This window comes from Mobula birostris, chromosome 30, assembly GCF_030028105.1.
Source record: "Mobula birostris isolate sMobBir1 chromosome 30, sMobBir1.hap1, whole genome shotgun sequence".
NCBI lineage: Eukaryota > Metazoa > Chordata > Chondrichthyes > Myliobatiformes > Myliobatidae > Mobula > Mobula birostris.
In genome coordinates, this window is record NC_092399.1 from 4,420,353 (window position 1) to 4,442,523 (window position 22,171).

General features: G+C 39.1%; 1 protein-coding gene across 2 annotated transcripts in view; it reads left to right on the plus strand.

Moving 5' to 3' along the window:
* Nucleotides 1-603: 603 nt before the first annotated feature.
* ythdf2 (YTH N6-methyladenosine RNA binding protein F2) overlaps nt 604-22,171 on the plus strand; it is a 34,245-nt gene continuing 12,677 nt past the window's right edge. The window contains exons 1-4 of one of the 2 annotated variants that reach the window (XM_072247331.1): nt 604-990; nt 1,175-1,199; nt 5,528-5,607; nt 10,690-12,270. In XM_072247331.1, coding sequence (XP_072103432.1) covers nt 964-990; nt 1,175-1,199; nt 5,528-5,607; nt 10,690-12,270 — 1,713 coding nt within the window. In that variant the 5' untranslated portion in view covers nt 604-963. The remainder of the gene's footprint in view (nt 991-1,174; nt 1,200-5,527; nt 5,608-10,689; nt 12,271-22,171) is intronic. The other variant, XM_072247332.1, reaches the window with a different exon arrangement.

Here is a 22,171-nt window from a genome sequence, read left to right on the forward strand (position 1 = left end):
TGGAATGCCCGGAAGAAACCCAAGCAGCCACAGGGAGAATGTACAGACTCCTTCCAGACATCGGCGGGAATTCAAGATTGTTTAATGTCATTTCCTGTACGTAAGAAATAATTGTTCCTCCGGATCTGATGCAGCACAAAAATCACAAAATGTAAAGAACAAAATAATAATAATAATAATAATAATAATAATAAAGACACACAATAAATATAAATAGGTAACTTATTTACATAGATTAATTGTATGTCCGTAAACTGACGCTAGGTTGTACATAAGGTGATTAATAACATGCCGAATATTTCGGGATTTCTTCCCCTTCTATCATGGGTTTCCAGTATCAGCTTTAATTTAGCTCGGGGGGGGGGTCCATGGACTCCTTGGTTAACGGTAGGGGTTCCATTGCTTAAAAGAAGTTGGGAACCCCCCGATTTAGTTCTTTGCAAGCATCAAGTAGATGGCCGATGGGCTGAGTGGCCTCCCGCGGGAAGGCAAGGGGATGGCGTGGGGCGGAGGTCGGCGGCAGGTGGCGCTGTGTCAGGAGGACGGCGTGAGCCCGGGCTGCTGTGAGCCTGGGGGGGGGGGGGCGGGGCAGTGCGCGGGGCGAGCTCGGTGCGCAGGCGGTTCTCCTGTAAACTGGGTTTCCGCTGTGGCCCATGTGAGTGGCGCTGCCATTGTGTGAGGGAGGGAGCGAGCGAGCGAGTGCGCGGAGCAGCGGCCCTGGCGGGGAAGGACCAGTGAGCGGCGAGTCGTCGAGAGAGAGCACGATCACAAGACCGGCGGCGCCGATCGATCGATCGGTCGGGGAGGTGGAGGAAAAAAATAAATAAATCCCGATCTCTGCGCGGCGCCCTCCCGCACCCCAACCTCCGACAGGCCGCTGGAGCCCAACCCACAGCCTCGGGACCCGCGTAACGACTCTCCCCCCTTCCCCCTCCCCACCCCCCGGTTTCGGTTCATGAAGAAATGTCGGCCACCAGCGTCCTGGATCAGGTATGGACCATCAGTGTTTACCGACCGGGGTCGGCGTTCGGATATCTACACGGGGAGACGGGGCAGAAAGGCGGGCAGGGTGGTGGTTGTGGCTGTTAGGCCGCAGCCTCGGCACTCCATTAATGATTTTTCCTCTTTTCTTCTCTCCCTATTTGCTCACCCTGGTGGAAACCTACTGACGCAGAGACCGAAAGGCCAAGGAAACAAAGGTAAGAAAGTGTGGTTTGGTCCCGCCTGAGGGGCCGCCAGGGCGGCGGAAGGCCCTGCCGTTTCGGCCTGTCCGGGGGTTTGATTCTAAAATGGTGGCTGGAGCCGCGTGTGAAAGGCGGGAGCGGGGCTTGGTTCTTCCTCCTTTCGCAAGAACGGGCCTGCCTTCTCGAATCTCGCCCCTGAGATGGAGAAAACCTTGTGTTCTTGGTGAGGGGAAGAGGGAAAGGGCAGTAGATAGGCCTGAAAGCCTGGGTCTCGAGTTCAGTCAGTCCCCTGATACATCTGTTGAACTGCCTTCCCGCTCCAATCATCTTTCCCTTCTGACGCACCCCAACCTTCATACCTGTTTAGGTGTGAATCCAGAACGGGAGTTTGTCTTAAAATAAGTTTGTTACAAGACGCACATTTCCCCATGAACAGGAAGAATGACTAATGTATTTTAATACCATCGTCACTTTAGATTCTCAAATATTGATCGCAATTCTTCGCGAGATTTTAGGTTTTTATTTCAATTGTGGAGCAGTTCCACGAGTTGAGGGTTTAAAATTATGCAAATAAATAGTCTTTTCATTCCACTTCTGGAAATGGGGGAGTTTTGATTCAGGGAATCGACCATCGCATCGACTCTGATACTAATTGACCCTGTTGAGTTCCTTTACCTAGTTTGCTCTTTGCTGCAGATCGCTGCACCTGCGGTTTCTGGTGTCACAAGTTTTATTGAATAAGTAATCTTATATAATAAACTCTCCATTGAAAAGACTCCCTCCAACTTTATAAACACATTCACCTGCTGGGGATGCTTGGACCCATTTTATACTTTTAGCTATGTCGGGTCCATAATTTAATATTTCCTCTGTTTAAATGTAAACATTTAATTATTTTAATAAATGTAATTTGGTATCAATTAGGCAAACTAAATACATTTATTATTATGCTTTGTATCATTTCCTGCAGCAGGCAACATTTTGTTTACGTTTTTCTTAAGTCTTTTTCACTGTTCACTGTCGTTATTTTTTTTTGAGGCAAGAACTAGTTTTTTTTCTCTCCATGGTTTATTTATGTATAGGAAATGTGTTTGTGTTGGTTTGAGTGTAATCTGTAATGCTGCCTTTGTGGAAAAGTAAACATTCTTTCAAATATAAATATGTTTGTAGTTACAACACCATACTTTTACATCATTGGTGTATCAAAATTAAATGCTTTCCCATTCTGATTATTGCCTTAATTAGTAATTGATCTCTGCCAAACAGTGCATATCCTTTGCCCATAATAAGTTGGTTATTTAAATCTTGATCAATCTAACCTTCCAGATTATAACATTTTGTTTGTCCTGAAATCTTTTACTTGTACATTTACTGGTTATCTGGTAATAGGTCCCAAATACAGGTTAAATATATGTGGGAACGGAGTAAACTTAATCCCTAGGCAGGTTTCAGGCTGGCCAATAATTTAACTAAAAGGACGGATTAGGATAATCATTTCACATTTTCGGGCTTGTGTTTGCCAAATTAATGTTTCTGGAAAGATGCATCTGGGTTCTCTGCCAGCGTTGGTGTGTGAACTCTAAATACAAGTCCGGCACAAATGAAAGCATTTGTGACTATGTTCATAAAGGTTGTGTTATCACTTGCTGCAGTCATTAGCATAGTTTAGAATCTTCCAAAGATTTAGCATTCCCACTTAAAGTAGTGTTATTTTTAGTATGATTTTAGTTGTGATGCAAACAGTAGCTGATTTGTCTTGGGAGGTATCAAACCAGAAACTTGGCTTGATATTTCCAATCTAGATTTTCCTTGTTAATCCCCAAAGTTTCTTCCAACTTGTAACACAAATAGTCTGCTACATAAAGATTGGCCATTTATTGCATGTGAGCTCCAATATTGTTGGGGAGCTGTTTGATTGGAAGGATTAAATTTTGTTGTATATGTCAGGAGCTTTGCATTTTCTGCGGGGGTCATTGTATCTGTGTACCTTCTTGGACATGCATTGCTGAGACAAATTATAGAATGTTCTAGCACATTATTTTGGATAGAAATCAAATCTGACTTTCCAGTTTGTGACTAAATAGCATACAAGACTACACTTATTTATTGGGCTAGGGTTCTAGTTCATGTTATTATGAAAGTATTTATATACCAGTATCCTCTATTTTTTGGTGCTTCTGAAGTGTATTCTGGTTAATTGGGACTCTTCGGTGCTAGTACATTTTGGCCCAATTAAGTGGCCGTCCTAGTTAGCCAAAGTTTCATGGAAATAGTTAAGGTCTTTAAAAAAAACAAATTACCATCTAACTAACAAATGATGTATTTAAATGAAATGCAGGACAAATTTGTACACAATCGATAATACGGTATTATAAAACTATATTAGTTACTCATAGTTATTGATGGAGGAATTCATCTGCTGTATGCTGCCATGTTCTTTTGATTGTAAATGAACTAAATCAGCGCAGATACCTACTTCAGATAATGGACTACCTTCATACAATGTTTTCAATGATTGCATCCTCCAAATCTTGATTTTCATTGTAACATTCAAGGTGATTGTCCATACCTTTAACTTCTTCATAGTTCCTAGCTTGTTGAAGTAGTGAAATGATTTCATTTTCGCTGCTGGCCATTTCTGGCATCTCCAAGCCTGAATGGTTGAAATCGTAGTGAGCAAAACAATTTTGAATTGCCTTACTGCTTATTTCTGGCCAACATTATTTTCTGATAAAAATCACTGCTTTTTGAACATAAACACATGCAACTGACACCATTTTTAAAACCTGTCCACTCAAAGCATGATGTAGTGTCTAACAGCGACAAAAATGTATGCGACTGATGCTAATTGGAACCTGTTCAACAACATTCTCTCGCTCTAATTAAGTGGCATAGTGTCACAAGTAAACGAAGAGAATCCTGGTAATTTTCTGGATTTGCTTTTGTTCTTTAAGCGTTGTCCCATATAAGTGGCTGCCCTGATTAACCAATGGCCCAATTTGTCCGGAATCTACTGTATTTATTCCAAGTGTTGGACAAGGAACTTATTATTGGTTGCCTGGAGTTTTAAAAGTGGTGATATGCCCTATTAACAAAAGCATGCAACAGGAAAGCTAAGCTGCTATTCATAGGCATTAAGCATTTTTATCTTGGCAGGAATGCCATATCTTTGAATGGTTACACCACGTGCTTGTCTGGCCTACTGAGTAAATGGCGAGTTAGTGAGTCATGCAAATCAAACCCTTGCTTAAGTGCAAGAGTAAGTGTCTGGTAAGGATGCAAATATGATTAGTTTTGTTAATTTTCTTTCTGAAAGCTGTTCTTTATGGGAGGCTAAAAGAGATGGCTTTCTCTTCGCCTGATTTTATATCACTCAATTTTATTTGTAAGCAGATCAATCTTGGTTATTTACTTGGCACTATAGTTGATCCTTGGGTGTTTTCTGCTCGTGTGACCTAAAAATCTTAGGTTTTCATTGCATTTCTGTCTCCCATTTCTTTCCCATCACCGTGTAGTGCACGGGCTCCAAACCTGGGGTCCCCAGGCCCCCTCGGTTAATGGTAGGGGGTCCATGGCATAAAAATAGGTTGGAAACATTAGAGCTTCTGCCTTGCAGCTTCAGTAACCTGGTTTCAGTCCTGACCTGCAGAGCTTGTTTGTTCATGTGATTGTGTGGGTTCCCTCTAATGTGAAATGGAGACAGCTTTCTCCCTTATTTGGTAGAGAGAGAGCCTGTGGTATGTTGAATACCGGGTGAACCCGTAACCTTTGGAGTACTGCAAGTCTGCGTCTTTGCTGTTGCTTTTGCTGCACACTTGAGTGCTCGGTGATGGGTGTGGATGCTTTTTTTTCCCAGTGGGGGGGAGGGGGGAGTCGTTATTTTCTGTCGCTTACGTGCAGGAGGGAGGGGAGCTGGGGGGTACTTTGGGGTTCTAACATTTAACTGTCATTCATTCTTTGGGGCACCCCTCTTGTTTTGCGCAGAAAAAGCATTTTGGGATGTATATTGTATACATTTCTCTGTTATTTAATGTACCTTTGAAACCAACCTTTTTTATCCCATGGAGCCTTATCATTAACAGAGGGGCTTGTGACCCCAGGTTGGGAACCCCTGCCCAAGGTGCTGTGGTGTCGTTCATCACAAAGTTAGATTGGTATGTTAATTGGCTTCATTAAATTGTCTCTAGTGTGTGGATAACTAGTAGAATTTAGGAATGGGATAGTGGGAATGTGTGGAGGAATAGATTGTGTTATAGTAGGACTGATGTTTGACGATTGTGGTCAGCTGAAGGGCCGGTTTCAGTGCTGCATCTCAATAATCCATTGATTATTTCTTTTTATAGTGCAAAATGGAGCGGTTCACCAGAAGGATGCACTGAATGATGACGATTTTGAGCCTTATCTGAACACTCAGACTAGGCAGGTGAGTATGTGTGGAATTTTAATAACAATTTATGATTTTTGGGAAAGAAAATTATTTTTAATCGATGTTATAGTATAGTGGAATTAAGTTGTGATCTGTTCTTCCAGAATAATGTTGCCATCACCCTAGGACAAGGTGAAATGAGAGACCGGTTTTCTGGTGTTATTTTAAATATATAGCCTTTCTTCAGTTACTCTTTGCAGTTACAATATGTAAATATTGTGATGAGAAACACTTGTGTCCAAGCAGCCCACGGATTTTATAGGAATATGGTAAATAGGCTTTCCTCATCCGTTCTTGTATCTTTTCTTTCTTTCCAGCCACAGCTTAACTGAACCATTTCCTCAATTGAGGCAGAGATCGGTAGTGTGGCTTTCCATGAAGCAGGAAGAGGTCAGATAAAGGAAAGGGCATAAAATCTATTTTGGCAAACAGGCAGGACCTAAGTATCAGATTCCTTGACCCAAAACATTTTGTCTTTCCTAACCCTATACTATCACAACTGATTATGTTGGCCCCTCATGGGGTTCTTTAATTGACCACCAAACTAGTGAGTGAAGAAATTTGTGCTAACTCAGTCATAAAGTACTGTCCCCTTATTCTGAGGCACTGTCAGTTAGTTGTGTATTTACCACTTTTTTCAGTATTAGTGACCTTTATGTGGCACATTAACATTTTGATGGCACTTGATTGTTCAGGCCTTCTGTGACGACACTCGTGCATGTGAATGAACAGTAGTACCTGAAATCAGTAAATTGTTGGCTGAGGAGGTGTTTCCAAAATTTCCAGGAAATCCTCTGTTTTGCTTCTTGGTTCCCACCAAATAGTTTTTAAAATCGATGTGAAGAAAGGCACGTTCTTTGATTTCAAGATAATCTGAAAAGCAACCTCCAATATTTGCTTTAGGACACAAACAAGATGATTCAAAATTATATTTCATCCTTGCAGGGGTTCCCAACATGTGGTCCATGGACCCCTTGCTTTAATGGTATTGGTCCATGGCATGAAAGAGATTGGGAGCCCCTGCTTGAATGTGTATTCTCAGCTCACATTTCTGAATAAACAAAGTGCTATGATGGGGGCAGACTATTTTGAGGTCTCATGAAGTTTTTGATGAGTTTTTGATAATGTGTAAGTAATTGTGTCCTTTAGTCTACTTCATTGTCTCTGAGGTAAATGTTGAGTCGCCAATTCATTTTGAATTAATGGCCAGTTTTAGAAAGCAAAAATAAAATATGTAGAAGAGCTAACACAGTATTATTATGTTTAATAGCTCTTTGTATAATTTTTGAAATATGTTTGGCAATGTTTTTTGCAGAGTATATTTGGTGTGAGCTTTGTGTGGGAAATTAGAAGCTATCTGTCCCTCTGATTAAATTCTGACTGTCAAGCTTGTTGAAAAATGGGTGCATTGAGAAGCTAATCAAAAAAAGAGAAAAGCAATTTTGTGCTTACTGGTATCTTATGAAACACAAGACAGAGGATGAGAAAGGTTGGCTTTCATTATTGTTTTTTATTTCCTGTTTTTCTTGATTCTTCACTTCTAATATCTCCCTTAAGCAACTAAACTTAATTTTGGTTCTTCATCTGTATATTCAAGTAGAGTATTGGAATACACACCCAAGTATTTGAAACTTTTTTTTCCAAAATGTCTGTTGACCTAGTGCAGTTGTGATTGTCTGGAACAGAGGAATTAAAAGGCAAAAATAAAAGACAAGAATGCTGGCAGGCATATTTAATATTTCGAAGCTTTGGTGTTTTCATGGCTGACATAAAAAAGCAGTCCACTCTTTCTGAAATGTTTTCTAAAAATTCTCACCATGGGAGTCTCGTCATAGTTGGTCGACATGATTTAATGTCATTGAGTTTGTTGGTTCTAATCAGTATGGCACCAAAAAGGGTTAAAACTGGATTAAAATGAAAACTAAAAATTTGGCAGATACATTGTAGTTCAGACCTCATCTGTGGAGGGGGTAATATCACTGAGTTTTCATTGCTAGTATTTCCAGCATGTTTTTATTTCAGGTTTTCAGCATCTGCATTTTAATTTTAAACGTTCTGTTTCTGGCCTAGGGAGCAAAACTGCAACTGTAGACACTAGAAATCTGAAATAATAACAAAACACAGGAAATAATAGCAATGAACGGTCATTGGCCTCAAATGTTAACTCTTCTGCTGATGCTGCCTTGATGTATATACCCCATACTTCCTGTTTTCGTTTGAGATGGAGAGAATGTGAAGAAGTATTGATTCCTTTTCCACAAGGACTATTCTTGCGAGCTGTTAGATGTTTAGTGAAAATAATACTGAGTTCATTAAATCATTAGAAGGTAAATATCACTTCCATACGTACAGTAACATCCGAACTTCCAGTCAGACTTGCTGTTGTTGGACCAAGCTATTTATTAAATATCTGGACTTGGATCTTTTTGCTTCTTACTAATTCTGCTCTGTGTCCCTCTACAACACAGGCCTCGGTATCCTGCTGAAGGTTGTCCTCAGTCACAGACTCACATCCTTTGTGTCACTAAATCATTGACTTTCATTTCTTGTCCTTAACCACACCCTCTTATTACCAGAAACCTAATGTTTGAGTCATTTCTGGAGTCAAGTCTCCCTTTTCTTCCACCCACTATAGTTCTCAAGTAGTCCAAAATGCTGATCTTTTTTGATGGAGATAGAGCTGCTGTCTCAAATCTGCATTTGATTCCTGTCTGTAGGGCTATTCATTTAAAGGACTGTTATTTTTGACCTGTGTCAAGGTCCCAATTTCCTTTTGGCTTTAACATTTTCTGTCCGCACATTAACTATCCATGTTTTAGCTGTACTTCAAGCTCTGGCTTTTTGTACATGGACGGGAAGGCTTTTGACCACTTTTGCTTTTTCTTTCTAATTTTATACTTAATATTTTGTTTACTTTTCTCTCATCTTTTCAATTTTCAATCTTCCAATCAATTCATCATTTCAGATTAGCCATTGATACCTTTTTGTATTAATAGGTTTATTTGCTATTGTGGGATCTGTTCACTCCTTTGTGTTGCAGGCCATTATGTTGACACAATCTGGTGGCATAAGTATGATCCTTTATGATTGCCAGATTTAACTTAATTCCAGTCTCTTCAGAAATCAGTAAACAAAACATCAGGTGTGAATTGTTCTTTTTAGAGCAATTTGTCACAAAGCTAATTTGCAGTATAATGAACAACTGCCTCTCATTTGTGGATTATTTCTTTTTTGAACATTAAGATCTTTATCCCCGAGTTCCTCCAATGTTACAAGCTAAGCATTTCCTTCCTCCTTCCTCCAGTCATAAGTTCTGGTCTGCATTCTCCCCTGCCCCTCCATGTCCCTGCTAAATCTTCTTTTCACTAACTTTCTATCTCAAATTTGAGCTTTTGCTAGGAGCAAGTGAAAACTGTTCTCTTTTCCTGTCCCATGACAAATGTCTTGGTTTCTGTTTTTTTTTGATGAAATATTGCTTTAGATATCCTACAATCTATACGTTTCCAAACTGCTCCTTTTTGTGTTTTTGCCCCCTACTTATGGTGAAATTTAACAGAAAGGAAGACCTTGCTTTCTAAGAAATGACTTCTCAGAGTATCTGAGGTGCGATATTGACTGTTGATCATAGGTAGCAACTTCCATATGATTTATAAATGCAGGCAGTTGCAACTTTTCCTTCTGAGTTGGTGCATATTCAGTTTGTTATATTGAGTTCCAGGGATACCTTAAGTTAAAGTAGCTTCATAAATATACGTCGTTGATTGAGTTCTTGTCTATCTTTGTTACACCTTTGAGAAGAAATGGGCGAAGTCACTTTTGCCTCTTCCTGATTAGGTATCTAAATATAAGAACAGTGGGAATTCTTTCCTCTCCCCTCAATATCTAATGGCATAATTTGTTGGGTAGTTGACTATGCAATCAGTTCATGCTGGAAAGCCCCTCCAAATAAGGTATTAATTCAATCCTGCTAGAGAATGATGTAATGCTTCCTTTTTTTGTGTGTGTGCCTTTCCAAAGGATGTTTCTTGGGAGTTGTTACAGCAGAATTGAATTATTTCTCCGTTATGCTCTGGCAATTATAATATAGTATAATTGTGCATAATTTGGGTTTCAGCAATCATAAAAAAGATTGCATTTATGTACTTCCTTGGAGATGCTTGTAGCCAAATTCCTTTGCCAAACCTGGTCTATATTTGATCGAGCAAATTATTTTAAAATAATGTAATACAAAAAAAAATAGTAATTGGTCTAGCTTGACAAAGATTTATCCATTCATTGTTTGCATTACCCTGATTTTTTTTAAAAACGTACTTGACATTGTGAGCAATATTAATGCAAAGGGAAGTTGTAAATAGCCATGTACTTCACCTTCAGCATCAAGTCATGTGTTGGTGCTTGCTACTTTCTGAAGTATCATCTAATCTTTTGATAGGCTAATATCTATATTCTGTTCATTTAGGGGTGATTTTGTGCTAGATTTAGATATGCAATTCACAGTATTTTCACTAAAGATGGAATGCTACCAAAATAATCTTCATACCTTCAATTTGTGCTGAGTTCAACGCATTCTGCCCTTTGACCAGATTTCATGTTGGAATTTCCCACATTTCCCAATAATGCAATTGTATATGCAATCTGTTATCAAAATATCTTGGGTTTGAAAGACCCCCTGTGTGAAATAAAAAAAAAATTTAAAACGCAAGCAAATTCTGAGGAAATATAAACCTGGGAATCTTAATTTCATGATGTTTAGTATAGTTCACATATTTTTCACATGGCTTTTAAGTTCTATACTTTAGTATTAGCCAAAAGGCCTTGTACCAAGAAATTCCCAATCATAACTGCAGCAGTTTTATAATCATGGAAATAAACTGTATCAACTTGAAACTCTTGTTGAATTTTTCTTTCTATTTCTAGTTGTAGTGATGTGTGAAAAACGTTAATCGTAGCAATGGCGTGAAATATTTCCACTTTTTTATGGCAGTTAAGCTGAAACTTTAAATGCTATTTAAATTCTTAAAAGATACTCATTCCATATGATGTCTTTCATTACTGAATATATTCATTTTTGTTTTGCAGAACAATACCTATACTGCCATGTCTGACTCCTACCTACCAAGTTACTATAGTCCATCTATAGGGTTCCAGTATTCATTGAGTGAGGCTGCTTGGTCTACAGGAGGGGATCCACCTATGCCCTATCTGACATCGTACGGACAGCTAAGTAATGGAGAGCATCATTTTCTACCTGATGCCATGTTTGGACAGCCAGGGACTTTGGGTAATACTCCTTTCTTGAGCCAGCATGGGTTTAACTTCTTTCCTAGTGGTGTGGACTTCTCGGCTTGGGGGACCAGCAGTTCTCAGGGACAGTCCACTCAGAGCTCAGGCTATAGCCCCAGCAGCTATGCCTATCCTCCTAGCTCTCTGGGTGGAGCTATGATGGATGGACAGTCAACTTTTGCCAACGACACACTGAATAAAGCACCAGGTATGAATAGCATTGACCAAGGAATGGCAGGACTGAAAATAAGTGGTGGCGAGGTGGCTAGTAACGTATCTAAAATGGTAGGTTCAGCTGTTGGGAGCAATCCCATATCGACTATTTCAAATAATGCGATACCTTCAAATACCATGCCACCGACTACAATTGCTCCTCCCAAGCCAGCTTCATGGGCGGACATTGCAAGCAAGCCTGCAAAACCCCAACCCAAGAAAGCAAAAGGTGGGTCCAGTGGGCCATCTCTACCACCACCTCCAATTAAACATAATATGGATATTGGTACCTGGGATAACAAAGGGACAGTGGCCAAAGCTGCTCCTCAGCCATCAACTCAAGTCAGTGGCCAGCAACAAGGCCAGCCGCCTCCACTGCCGGTGAACCAGCAGGTGGTCAATATGCAGCCTCAGCAAGTGTCCTCAGGCCAGCCGCAGCAGCAGGTGACCCCACAGCCGGTGCAACAACAACAGCAGCAGCAGCCACAACCAAATCGCTGGGTTGCACCACGTAACCGTGCAGCTGGCTTTGGCCAAAATGGAGTGGATGCTGGTGGTATTGGGCTGGTGCATGGGAATTCAAATTCTGCCTCAGTGGAAGCGCATCCTGTTTTGGAGAAATTGCGTTCTGTCAACAACTATAACCCCAAGGATTTTGACTGGAACCCCAAACATGGACGAGTTTTCATCATAAAGAGCTACTCTGAGGATGACATCCATCGCTCCATTAAATATTCCATTTGGTGTAGTACTGAGCATGGCAACAAGAGACTGGATGCAGCCTACCGTACCATGAACGGCAAGGGTCCTGTTTACCTCTTGTTTAGTGTCAATGGGAGTGGTCACTTCTGTGGTGTTGCCGAGATGAAGTCGACTGTAGACTACAACACTTGTGCTGGGGTATGGTCTCAGGACAAGTGGAAGGGACGGTTTGACGTCAGGTGGATATTTGTGAAGGACGTGCCCAATAGTCAGCTGCGGCACATTCGCCTGGAAAACAATGAGAATAAACCTGTCACCAACTCCCGAGACACTCAGGAGGTGCCCTTGGAAAAAGCCAAGCAGGTTCTGAAAATTATTGCCAGTTACAAGCATACGACCTCCATCTTTGATGACTTTTCTCATTACGAAAAACGTCAAGAGGAGGAGGAGTGTGTTAAAAAGGTTGGTCATACTAAAAAATGTTAGTTGGAAAGCTGTAAAATGGTGAAAATTGTCAACTTTTGAAAGTCAATTGAAACTTTTGAGTATTAAGTTTCTTTTAATATATATATATATACACACACACACACACACAACAATCTGTTTACTTCAACCCTGGTAATCTTAATTTTGTCTGAATTTGATGATTTATGAATGTTACTGGGATCTCAAAAAACAAAAAGTAGGGATGTGAAAATGTTCAGTGTACTCTTGCACTGTGATCCCTCACTGCAATTATTAACGCTTTAAGTTTTGTCCTTCCAAACTTGGATAGAATCTGGGAAATACTCTTGATTTGTATTACAACAGGATGAAGCATTGAGAAAAATTTAAGGTGTCACACAAGTATATCATAATAAAAGTGTATTGGCATAAATGTGATTTTTTTTTCCACTTGTAGTTTGAAAAACAAAACTGGTGATGACGACACTGGCCATGTTAATATAAGATTTGAATCTAGCTCCTTGTATAGTTAAAGGAATTATGTGGGTAAATTAATTAAAGGATTAGGGTACAGCTACTGAACAGAATAGTGATGATGACCTACTATTTGTTTTTTAAAAAAATACATTTTCATTTTGCTCTGTATCACTGTAGAAAGATTTACTTCCTTCACTGACTCTGAATTCTGGTCAATGAATTAGTGTAAAGGATTCATCTCTAGATTTAAGTCACTGTGGTTTGCATTTTAGACCAGTTCCAGCTGACAAATGAAATGTTTTTAATGTTTGAAAGAAATTTGGGAATATCTCTGTTTCAGTTGGATTTTAATGCAATGATGTGCGGTTCCGCTTACTTTGATATTGTGGTGGTGGCAATCTACAGAAAGGTCACAATGGCTGCTACAGTAAACCATGATTTTCTTTTGGAGGAGAGTTTGCTTAAACAGTAGATTATTTTAAGTTCTGTAAATCCAAACAAGAGATGTCTATTTTAGCTGTGAGGTTTGGTAATGTTAGTGAATGAAATTAGTGTTAAATTCCTCACATTAATAGTCTGGATAATAAGCACTAAAGATAAACCGATGTCTGAAGCTGTTATAGTTCTATTTTCTGTTGTTCAAGTCAGATATTGTATTCAATTGTATAAAAATACCAAGTGATGTATCTTGCGAGGCACCTGCTTGTTGGATTTTGTTGACTCTCCATTGTTCAGGTACAGTGATGCAGTAAAAACCATCTGAAAATTGCAGACTGATGCCTCTCAACCTTGAAATCACATCATTTTAGAAGATCGTGGGTAACGTCGCTATCTCACCATCTGCTTTGGGCATGAATACCTTCATTATTGCTAGTCATAACTGTTGAACCTGGTTAGCGAATACTTCCATTATTAAAGTTGTAACACCACCAAGTTCTAAATAGCAGCTAGGATTGCCCTTGCAAATGGGGACCTAGCAAACTCGCCTTCAACAGGATTCGTCTTGTAAGCACGATCATTTGGTAGTTGAGGATTCAGGATGGTTACCACTAGTTTCCATTTAAACTTGCACTTTTATACTGCTGGAAGGCACAAGATTTTGAATCAAAATATTTAATTATTGTGTTTTGAATTTAAAGTAAATAACCACAAAAGGGAAATTATTTTGGATAATTATTTAATCCTGGTAGTCTGAATAGATCCAAGTTAAACATTTATTTCTTCCATGTTATCTGATAAAACGGTCTTTTAACCTGAGTAGCACATTTATCCTTCACCAATTGAACTGGTAGTCATTCCTGCCATGGAATCACTTGTTCTGTGGCTGAGAAATTTGTTGTAAAAGATGATTAAGTTGGCAGTTTTAAATCAAAAATCATATACATCTCTGCAGTTTAAGAACAAATTGAAAACTGCAGATTTTGTTGGTAAAGGATTTGTCAAATTTGAATGTATTCCATGCTGCCCTTCCAAAGTTAGGGGTAAGGTGGGTGGGTTCTGTGGTTAGGCCAAGATTTGAACATATATAGACTTGTTTGACGCTTCAGTATTGTGAATAAGAGGTTGCATTACTAAAGATGCAGTTGTTTGGGGTGAGAAGTTGTACTTTGAGACTCAGTGTTTTGTGATTAGCTTGGAGGATCAGTGTCCCACTTGTAGGAAATTTGTATTTGCTCATAGTAAAAGCTAGATTATGTATTAACCAATATTCATTCTTTCGTACAGTGGAAAAGTTGGGCAATTTTGGTCTTTCTCATAATGCTGACTATATGCGCTAATCCCATTAGGACAACTTCCTCTGTGCCTTTCCTTTGGGAATACCTGTCCAAATGAGTTTCCAGTGCTATTATTGTAATTCATACTTGCCCCTTAGATTTCCTTTTTAAATTTCTCCCTCCTACCTTAAATCTGTGCTCTTTGGTTCTGGATTCCCCAAACCTGGGGAAACTATTCAAGAACTTCATCCTTTTGTAAACCTCTACACAAGTCTCCCATCAGCCTCCTGTATTCTAGGGCAAATAAATCCAACCTGTCCGAACTCCCTATAAATGCTGTCCTCCATTTCAGAGAACATCCTAGTGAATCTGTTCTGTACTCTTCCTGAATTGAATTTCATATAAAAGCTATAAGACACTATACAAATTGAGGTACTTGTTGGCCAGGATTTTTTTTTTCTTAGCCACAATGCCAATAGCCAGATGAGTGGTCTTTAGCTGTGCTAGATATTGCTGGTAGAGACCAAGACTACTGCCCCAAATGCAGCACCAAGAATAGGCAGCACAGTGACGTAATTAACAGCTGCTATCTCAATTCCAGGTACCTGGGTTACATCTCAACTTCCAGTACTTCTGTAGAGTTTGTACATTCCCCCCGTGACCACATGAGTTTCTTCTGGTGCTCTGATTTTCTTCCACATTACAAAAAGTATGTTGGAAAGCTTAATTGTCAATGTAGCTAGGAAAACCTGTGGGGATGGGAGGGTAGTTGATGTTGATGAGGATTTAGTGTAGATGGGTACCCAATTGAACTTACTGTGTCTTGGGGCAGTTTATGTGCTGTGATTCTGACTATAGGTGAAATACTACAGATTGAATATGGGGATAATGGGTAGCTGGATATGGTGACGGAAGAATACGTAGTGGTTAGAGGGATGGGATACTATGCATATGGCAACTGACAGATCAGTGTCTATAATAAATTCTGTATCTTAGAATTAACAACTTGTTCAGTGTCTGGTGTGCCACACTGATCTGTAGATTAACAGTTTAAAGTCTGAATCACCAAACTTTAGCATAAGTGGCTGATTAAAAACTAGTTTAATTTTTGTATTTTTTTTATAAAGTATTGATGCGTACTTTTCAATGCAGAGTTTAATGCTATATTGAGGATGGGTGGCATTTCCTAAATTTTTTTTTGCCGCTGTTTCACTTCCAATTTTATGAACACATTATTGAATCTAATTAATGAATTTATCAATTTGGTTATGCAGTGAAAATTTACAATGCAAATATTTAATAAAACTGTCATTGAAGGAGCTGTTTAAGAATAGAATGCTTTCCTCTACATGCAAATGGAGAAAAATGCAAATTAGCTGTCATCTGAAACTGGTACTGCCTGTGTTGGCATTTAGCTGCAGTCTAAAGTTTCTGTGTTTCTGTCCACAAAAGTGACTGCTGTTTTTCTACAGTACTGTGCAAGTCGTAGGCACACATTAAAGAAAATAATTCTATACAATGAAGATGCTTTCAAAATTAGTGAAATGGAAAGTTTTAACATATCAAATAATTTACTATAAAGAGCAGTAAATAGTAAAAATATAAATCAATTCAATATTTGGTGTGATAACCCTTTCCTTTATAACTACATCAATTCTCTTAGCTACACTGGTGTGCAGTTTTATAAGAAAATTGGCTGGTAGGTGGTTCCAAGCATCCTGGAGAACTTCCCACAGTTCTTCTGCAGACTTTGGCTGTCTCGCTTGCTTCTATCTCCAGGTAATTACAGACAGTCTCGATGATGTTGAGATCAGGGCTTTGTGGAGGACATGCCATCTGTTGCAGAACTCCTTGTTCTTTTCAGTGAAGATAGTTCTTTGTCCTTGGCCGTGTGTTTGAGATACTGGTGCTGCTGCAGGATGAAGTTGGGACCAATCAGGCACCTCTCTGATGATATTGTGGGAGGGATGAGAATCTGCTTGTACTTCTCAGCACTGAAGATTCCATTAATTCTGACCAGATCACCAACTCCATTTGCAGAAGCGCAGCCCCAACTCTGCAGGGAACCTCTGCCGTTCTTCACCTTTGGCTGCAGATACTTGTCCGTGTAGAGCTGTCCAGCTCTTCTACAAACTGCCTCCTGTTTGAGCTAAACGTTTCAAATTTTAACTCATCAGTTCAAAGCACTTGCTGCCGTTGTTCAGCACCGTAGTCCTTGTGTTTTTGTGTGTAGGTGAGTCCTGGCTTCAGAAGAATAGCTTTTTGGTGGTAATCTTTCATGAAGACCACTTCTGACAAGACTTATCCAGACAGTAGGGGGGTATACTTGTGTTCTAGTGGTTTCTGCAAGTTCAAAGCTAATAGCAGTGCTGGACTAATTCCAGTTTAGAATGGATGTCAGTTTAATGTATCTCTCGTCAGCTGCACTCAGCTTCTGTGGCCAACCTCTGTTTCGGGTCCACAACCTTGCCAGTTTCTTTGTGCTCTTTCAGAAGAGCTTGGACAGCACATCTCGAAACTCCTGTCTGCCATGAAATTTCTGCTTGCAAAAGACCTGCTGATGCTGGATGACCACCCTGTCTTGTTGCTATGCTCACACTTGCCATGGTGCAAGAATTGATTTGAAGGTTAACCTGTCACACCCTCATCTTTTATTTTCATTATCCTTCACTCAGTTTGATTTCTACTGCAGTCGTTTCTGTTTCAGTTAATAAGTTTAGTTCATTCAGCTTATGTTATTGACCATTAGCACCTATTTGTTATCTTTGTTAATCGTGCGCTGGGCTATACACCTACAAAGTAATCAAGTTTTTATTTGAAATGTGGTCTAATACTTAATATGCTACTTTTAACAAAGTACAAAAAAATCATTTGGAAAATGAATGTTTGGAAATACATAAATATAGGGTGCCTAAGACTTTTGCACAATACTATATATGGTCCGACTATTTCATTTTCCATGCAGCCCATCTAAATTTGAATGTAGTATTATACTTTAAATGTGGATGGTTTTTGAAATTAATTGTGCATAAATGTCACCTTTGGGTTGTCTTTACCATATGAGTTAGATTTAAGCGCAAAGATAAACATTTTTGTACTTACTCCAGTATGATTTTGCAACTTGGCTGGGCACAGTTCACTGGTTAGCTGAATAGACCAGACTGTGCTTGTATTCTAGGTGAGTGCATTGAAATCCAGCTGGTGACTTTGGAGTCTTTTACCTTTGAAGGGGAATATCTGATTCTGGTTTGAATCTGCTCATTCTGGCACAATTTTGAGATGGGATAAATGCACAATTTTTAACATTGTTTAAAGTTTTAAATATGTTAAGCTCTAATATGTTTACAATTTGGAAGGATTAGGTTTAAATTTTATTTTTTGATAACTAACCTGGAAGTCTGATCTGTATTTATGATTGGCGTGTTTAGATTTTGAGACATATCCTTGTTTTTTCTGGTCAACTTCAAATGAACTGTTTGTTGACCATTATATGCTTTGTTGCCTTTGCATATACTGTATAGGGATTTCCCAGGTTATGAATGACCTGACTTGTGGGAATCTGACTTTACGCAAATTCCTTCATAAACTTTTAAAACATTTTGAAAACCAATGTAATGTTTGACACTATTAATGACTGGGTTTAGAAAATATTCCATTGTCTTAATTATGGGTAATGATTACGTGACTATTCAATGAAATGAAAGAATTATAACAAATATAGAGAAATACAATTCTATAGAAAATGGATGCTTCTGACTTGTGAAAAAATTGGCTAATAGATGACACTGGAATGCAGAGCTCTTGCATAACCTGGGGACTGCCTGTCTTACCCAACTGAGATACTAAGGGAATACCACATTGCTTTTGGGAAGGTATAACAGATTCCAAAGCACTAATTTACAAAAAATGGCTCCATAAAAAGATATTGACTATGTTCTCAAATGTTTGTGCCTTTTGAACTTCTTTTGTAATCTCTGTGATGTTTTCAGTTCTCTGTAACTGTTCTATTGCTTGAGGCTGGCCTTTTTTCCTCTGATAAGCAGTTAGAAATGTTTCACTTTTAGTTGCTATAATTAATGCAACATATGTTGACCTATTGGGATAAAAATAACAATTGGTAGTAGAAATTATTGTAAAGTTGTAGCTTGTTAACAGTTGCATGAAGTACTAGAAGTTTTGTTTTTGCAGTTACCGGTTTTATTAAGCAATGTGCAGTAAAATAGGCATCAATTTCAAGAATGTTGGAAATACAGAAAGGGTGGACAGTGGGGTAAGAGATTGAAAATGCAATTGATTGCAAATGCACAATCCTCCTTACAGCACTCGGAGAGTCATAATCATAAGGCAAGAAACATGCTTTTTGGCTCCCAGTTGTACCCATTTTCACTAATTCCACTTACCAACATTATGCCAGTAGTCTTCTATACTTTATTAATTCAGAGTTGTCCTAATGCTTCTTGAATGTTGTGAGAGTACCTACCTCTGCCAGTTAAGGCAGTATATTGCAGACTTCACCCTCTATATAGGGGTGCGGAGGTGCAAATTATAGCTCTTGGATCACCCACTAAACCACCTACCTTCCACACTGTTTCCTCTTAGACACTCTTCTCCAACCAGCACTTCTCACCCTACCTAATAAAGAAAATGATGTCTGCTGTCTGGTAACTTTGTTTACTTCTTTATCAGGTACTTCTCAGGCTTTCCTACTCTAGTGAAAGCAAATATAGCCTTAAACTTAATAATTCAATCAAGGCATCGACTAATAACTCTCCCTGCACACCCTCTGACACAATCACATCCTTCATATAGTGTGACCAATGGAACTCTGTGTGCCAGACCAATCTTTTATAGAAGCGTAACAGGAAATCCCAGCTCTATTCATCAACCAAATCTTAGGACCTAGAATTTGCTTTGTAATCCTACATTCACTTGCTTTGCTAGAAACATTATTTTATAGTTAGACCGTAAGATACAGGAGCAGAATTAGGCCATTTGGCCCTCCAGTCTGCTCTGCCATTTCATCATGCCTGATGTATTTTTCCCCCTCAGCCCCATTTCTCTGCTTTCTCCTGGTATCCCTTCTTGTCCTGACCAATCAAGAATCTATCAACCTCTTCCTTAAATATACCCAATGACTTGGCCTCCACAGCCAGCATTGGCAACAAATTGTACAGATTCACCACTCTGACTAAAGAAATTCTTCTTCATCTCCATTCTAAATGGACGCCCCTCTATTCTGCGACTGTGTCCTTTGGTCTTGGACTCCCCCATCATAAGGAAAATCCTCGCCATGATTAAAAGCTATTTGCTATTGCTTTTCTAAATTTTTCCCAGCTGATCAGTGACATGCTTGCTTAAACAGCCTCCTTTGCTATCGACAGCATCAACTTCATATCATCTGCAAATTTATCATGCCTTGTATATTCAATCCCTAGTGAACACAGTGTAATTGTGGAGGGAAGCACTAGTGTCTTGTCTTGTGTTTGAGAATCTTTGTGGATGGGCAACTAAAATTGCATTATGTTGTGCCTGCTTGACCTGTGGACAAGAGTCCTACAGCCATACAGAAGTAGCTTTTTAGCACACGTCCACACCAATCATCCAGCACCCGTCTATATCAGTCTGGTTTACCTGCACTTGGTCTGTAGACTCCTATGTTCATCTAGGTTCTGTTAGTATCTGCTTGCACCTTCTCAGTTGATGCTTTCAAGATGACAGTTACCCTTTGGGTGAACAAATCCTTCCTCTCATCCTCATTAATCCTTTTACTCCTTGCCTTAACTTCGAAGGCAGAGGTTTATGGGGGGAAAAATTGAATGCTTGTCTCTGCCTCATAATTTTGAATTGTTTATCAGGTCCCCCCCCCCCCCCACCCCCACCAGCCTTTCCAATGAAACAAACTTGGTCTATCCATTCTCTTCCTAATTGAAATGTTCCAAAATTAGGCAACATGCAGTGAAACCACTTCTGGCCCAAGTTGCACCATTCACCTCATCTAAAAGAATGAGTTGTTCTTAATTGATCAAAACTTGGTTTAATATTATCAATAATGTAATTTATATATATATTGAGATTCAGTTACAATTTGGCATTTTGAGCTCCCCCACTCCCACCCATTGTGTTGATTCACAGCAGTTAAGCTAATTCTTACCAGTGTTTAATTTATTTGCCTGTCTTTTGGTAATTATCTTCAAGTTTTGTAACTGGTGTGAGCTCTATGAAATGGGTCAGAAAATACTCGGTTCATATAGAACACTGACTGAAAATTATACTTTAGTGAAATCTTCAGTTATCATCATGTTTCATCAGTGATGATGCAGCCTTTTTGTATTAAAAAAAAGTTATGTGGAGTATTCAGATTCTGAAGGCTGGCATCCGCTGCCAGCCGTTTATTTTAATAACTGATTTTGACCACAAACCTTTGGGTCCATTCCATAATTTGGGGCTGGATGCATTTGACTCAATGATATGCAAACTTGATTTAGGAAAACAATGCATTTCTCCAGGACCCAAAATGACTCCCTTGTTGATTTGGTCAATCACTTGGAGGTTATGCTATATCAGCATTTCTTGTGGAGTTCTTTTTAATTGCTGTTTCTAAATATAACTCAGATGTTAAATCCCAAAAGCATTTCAGATATTTGTGAAATGAAGTGCAGACATTAATTTGTATATGAAGTAAAATCTAATGCTGAATATATTAGGCGTGCCGAAGGGTGTGAAGACTGCGTGCAGCAGGTAACATTAGTATGATATGCAAGGACAGTTAACTACTATAGAGTGACCATTTTTGCCACAGCTGAGAAATAGTGTGCTTATTTTTTTAAAAAATCAGTTAATGAATCCAGCACTACTCAGAATCTTTGTCACTGAAGCAAGGTGGTACAAATACTGAATACTTTCTGTGCTTCAAGTGAATTCTTGTAGTATCGGACAAATGTTGGATTTTTATGTCCTTGGGTGGTACAGAAACTTGCAAGGCAGTTTGGCTTTTCCACAAGTGTAACTAGTGTATCAATGTGCATGGAGGTTCTGCAGATGCAGCATGACATTTGGAGGAAACAAATGTGATCCAGGAAAACAGAGGGTTGGGTTGGATGACAGTTTAAGGCAAAAAGTTGATAAGTAATTATGTAGAATTAGGAAGAGCTTATTACTGTATTTTTGATTCGTGTTCTCAGTGGTTCAGATGAAGTTGGGTACTCTAATAATTTATTAGTAATCATAGAAAAATATCGATTGGATTTTTGAGCAGTTAACATCCGGGGTAATGTGCAAGGCTGAGCTAGATTAGACATGATTCCATATTTCTGTGCAAAAATTGACCTAGTAAATTTCATTGTCACGAGGAAAAGACTAACCCAGTAAATGTCATTGTCAGAGTTGGAGTGAAGTTGCTCATAATTGAACAACTTACCCAAAGTCAGCTTTACTTTACTATGGAATGGGCCAACCACTTCCGAGAATATAAATGGTATTGGCCTATAAACAATTTGTCATAGGAAAGCATACTAGATCTCCAGAGTGATTGTACGTGGATGGTATTCATGCTGTAAGTAATAGCAAAAGCTATGTTTATCATGTAGATACTAATCAAGCCCTAAATATAAAGCGATTTTGTTTAATTTCTTGACAGACATTAATTCTTTGAGAATCTAATTTAGCAAATGCTGAAAAAGAAATGGCAAGTCTCTGATTTACAAAATAGCTAAGGGCTCCAGCATAGA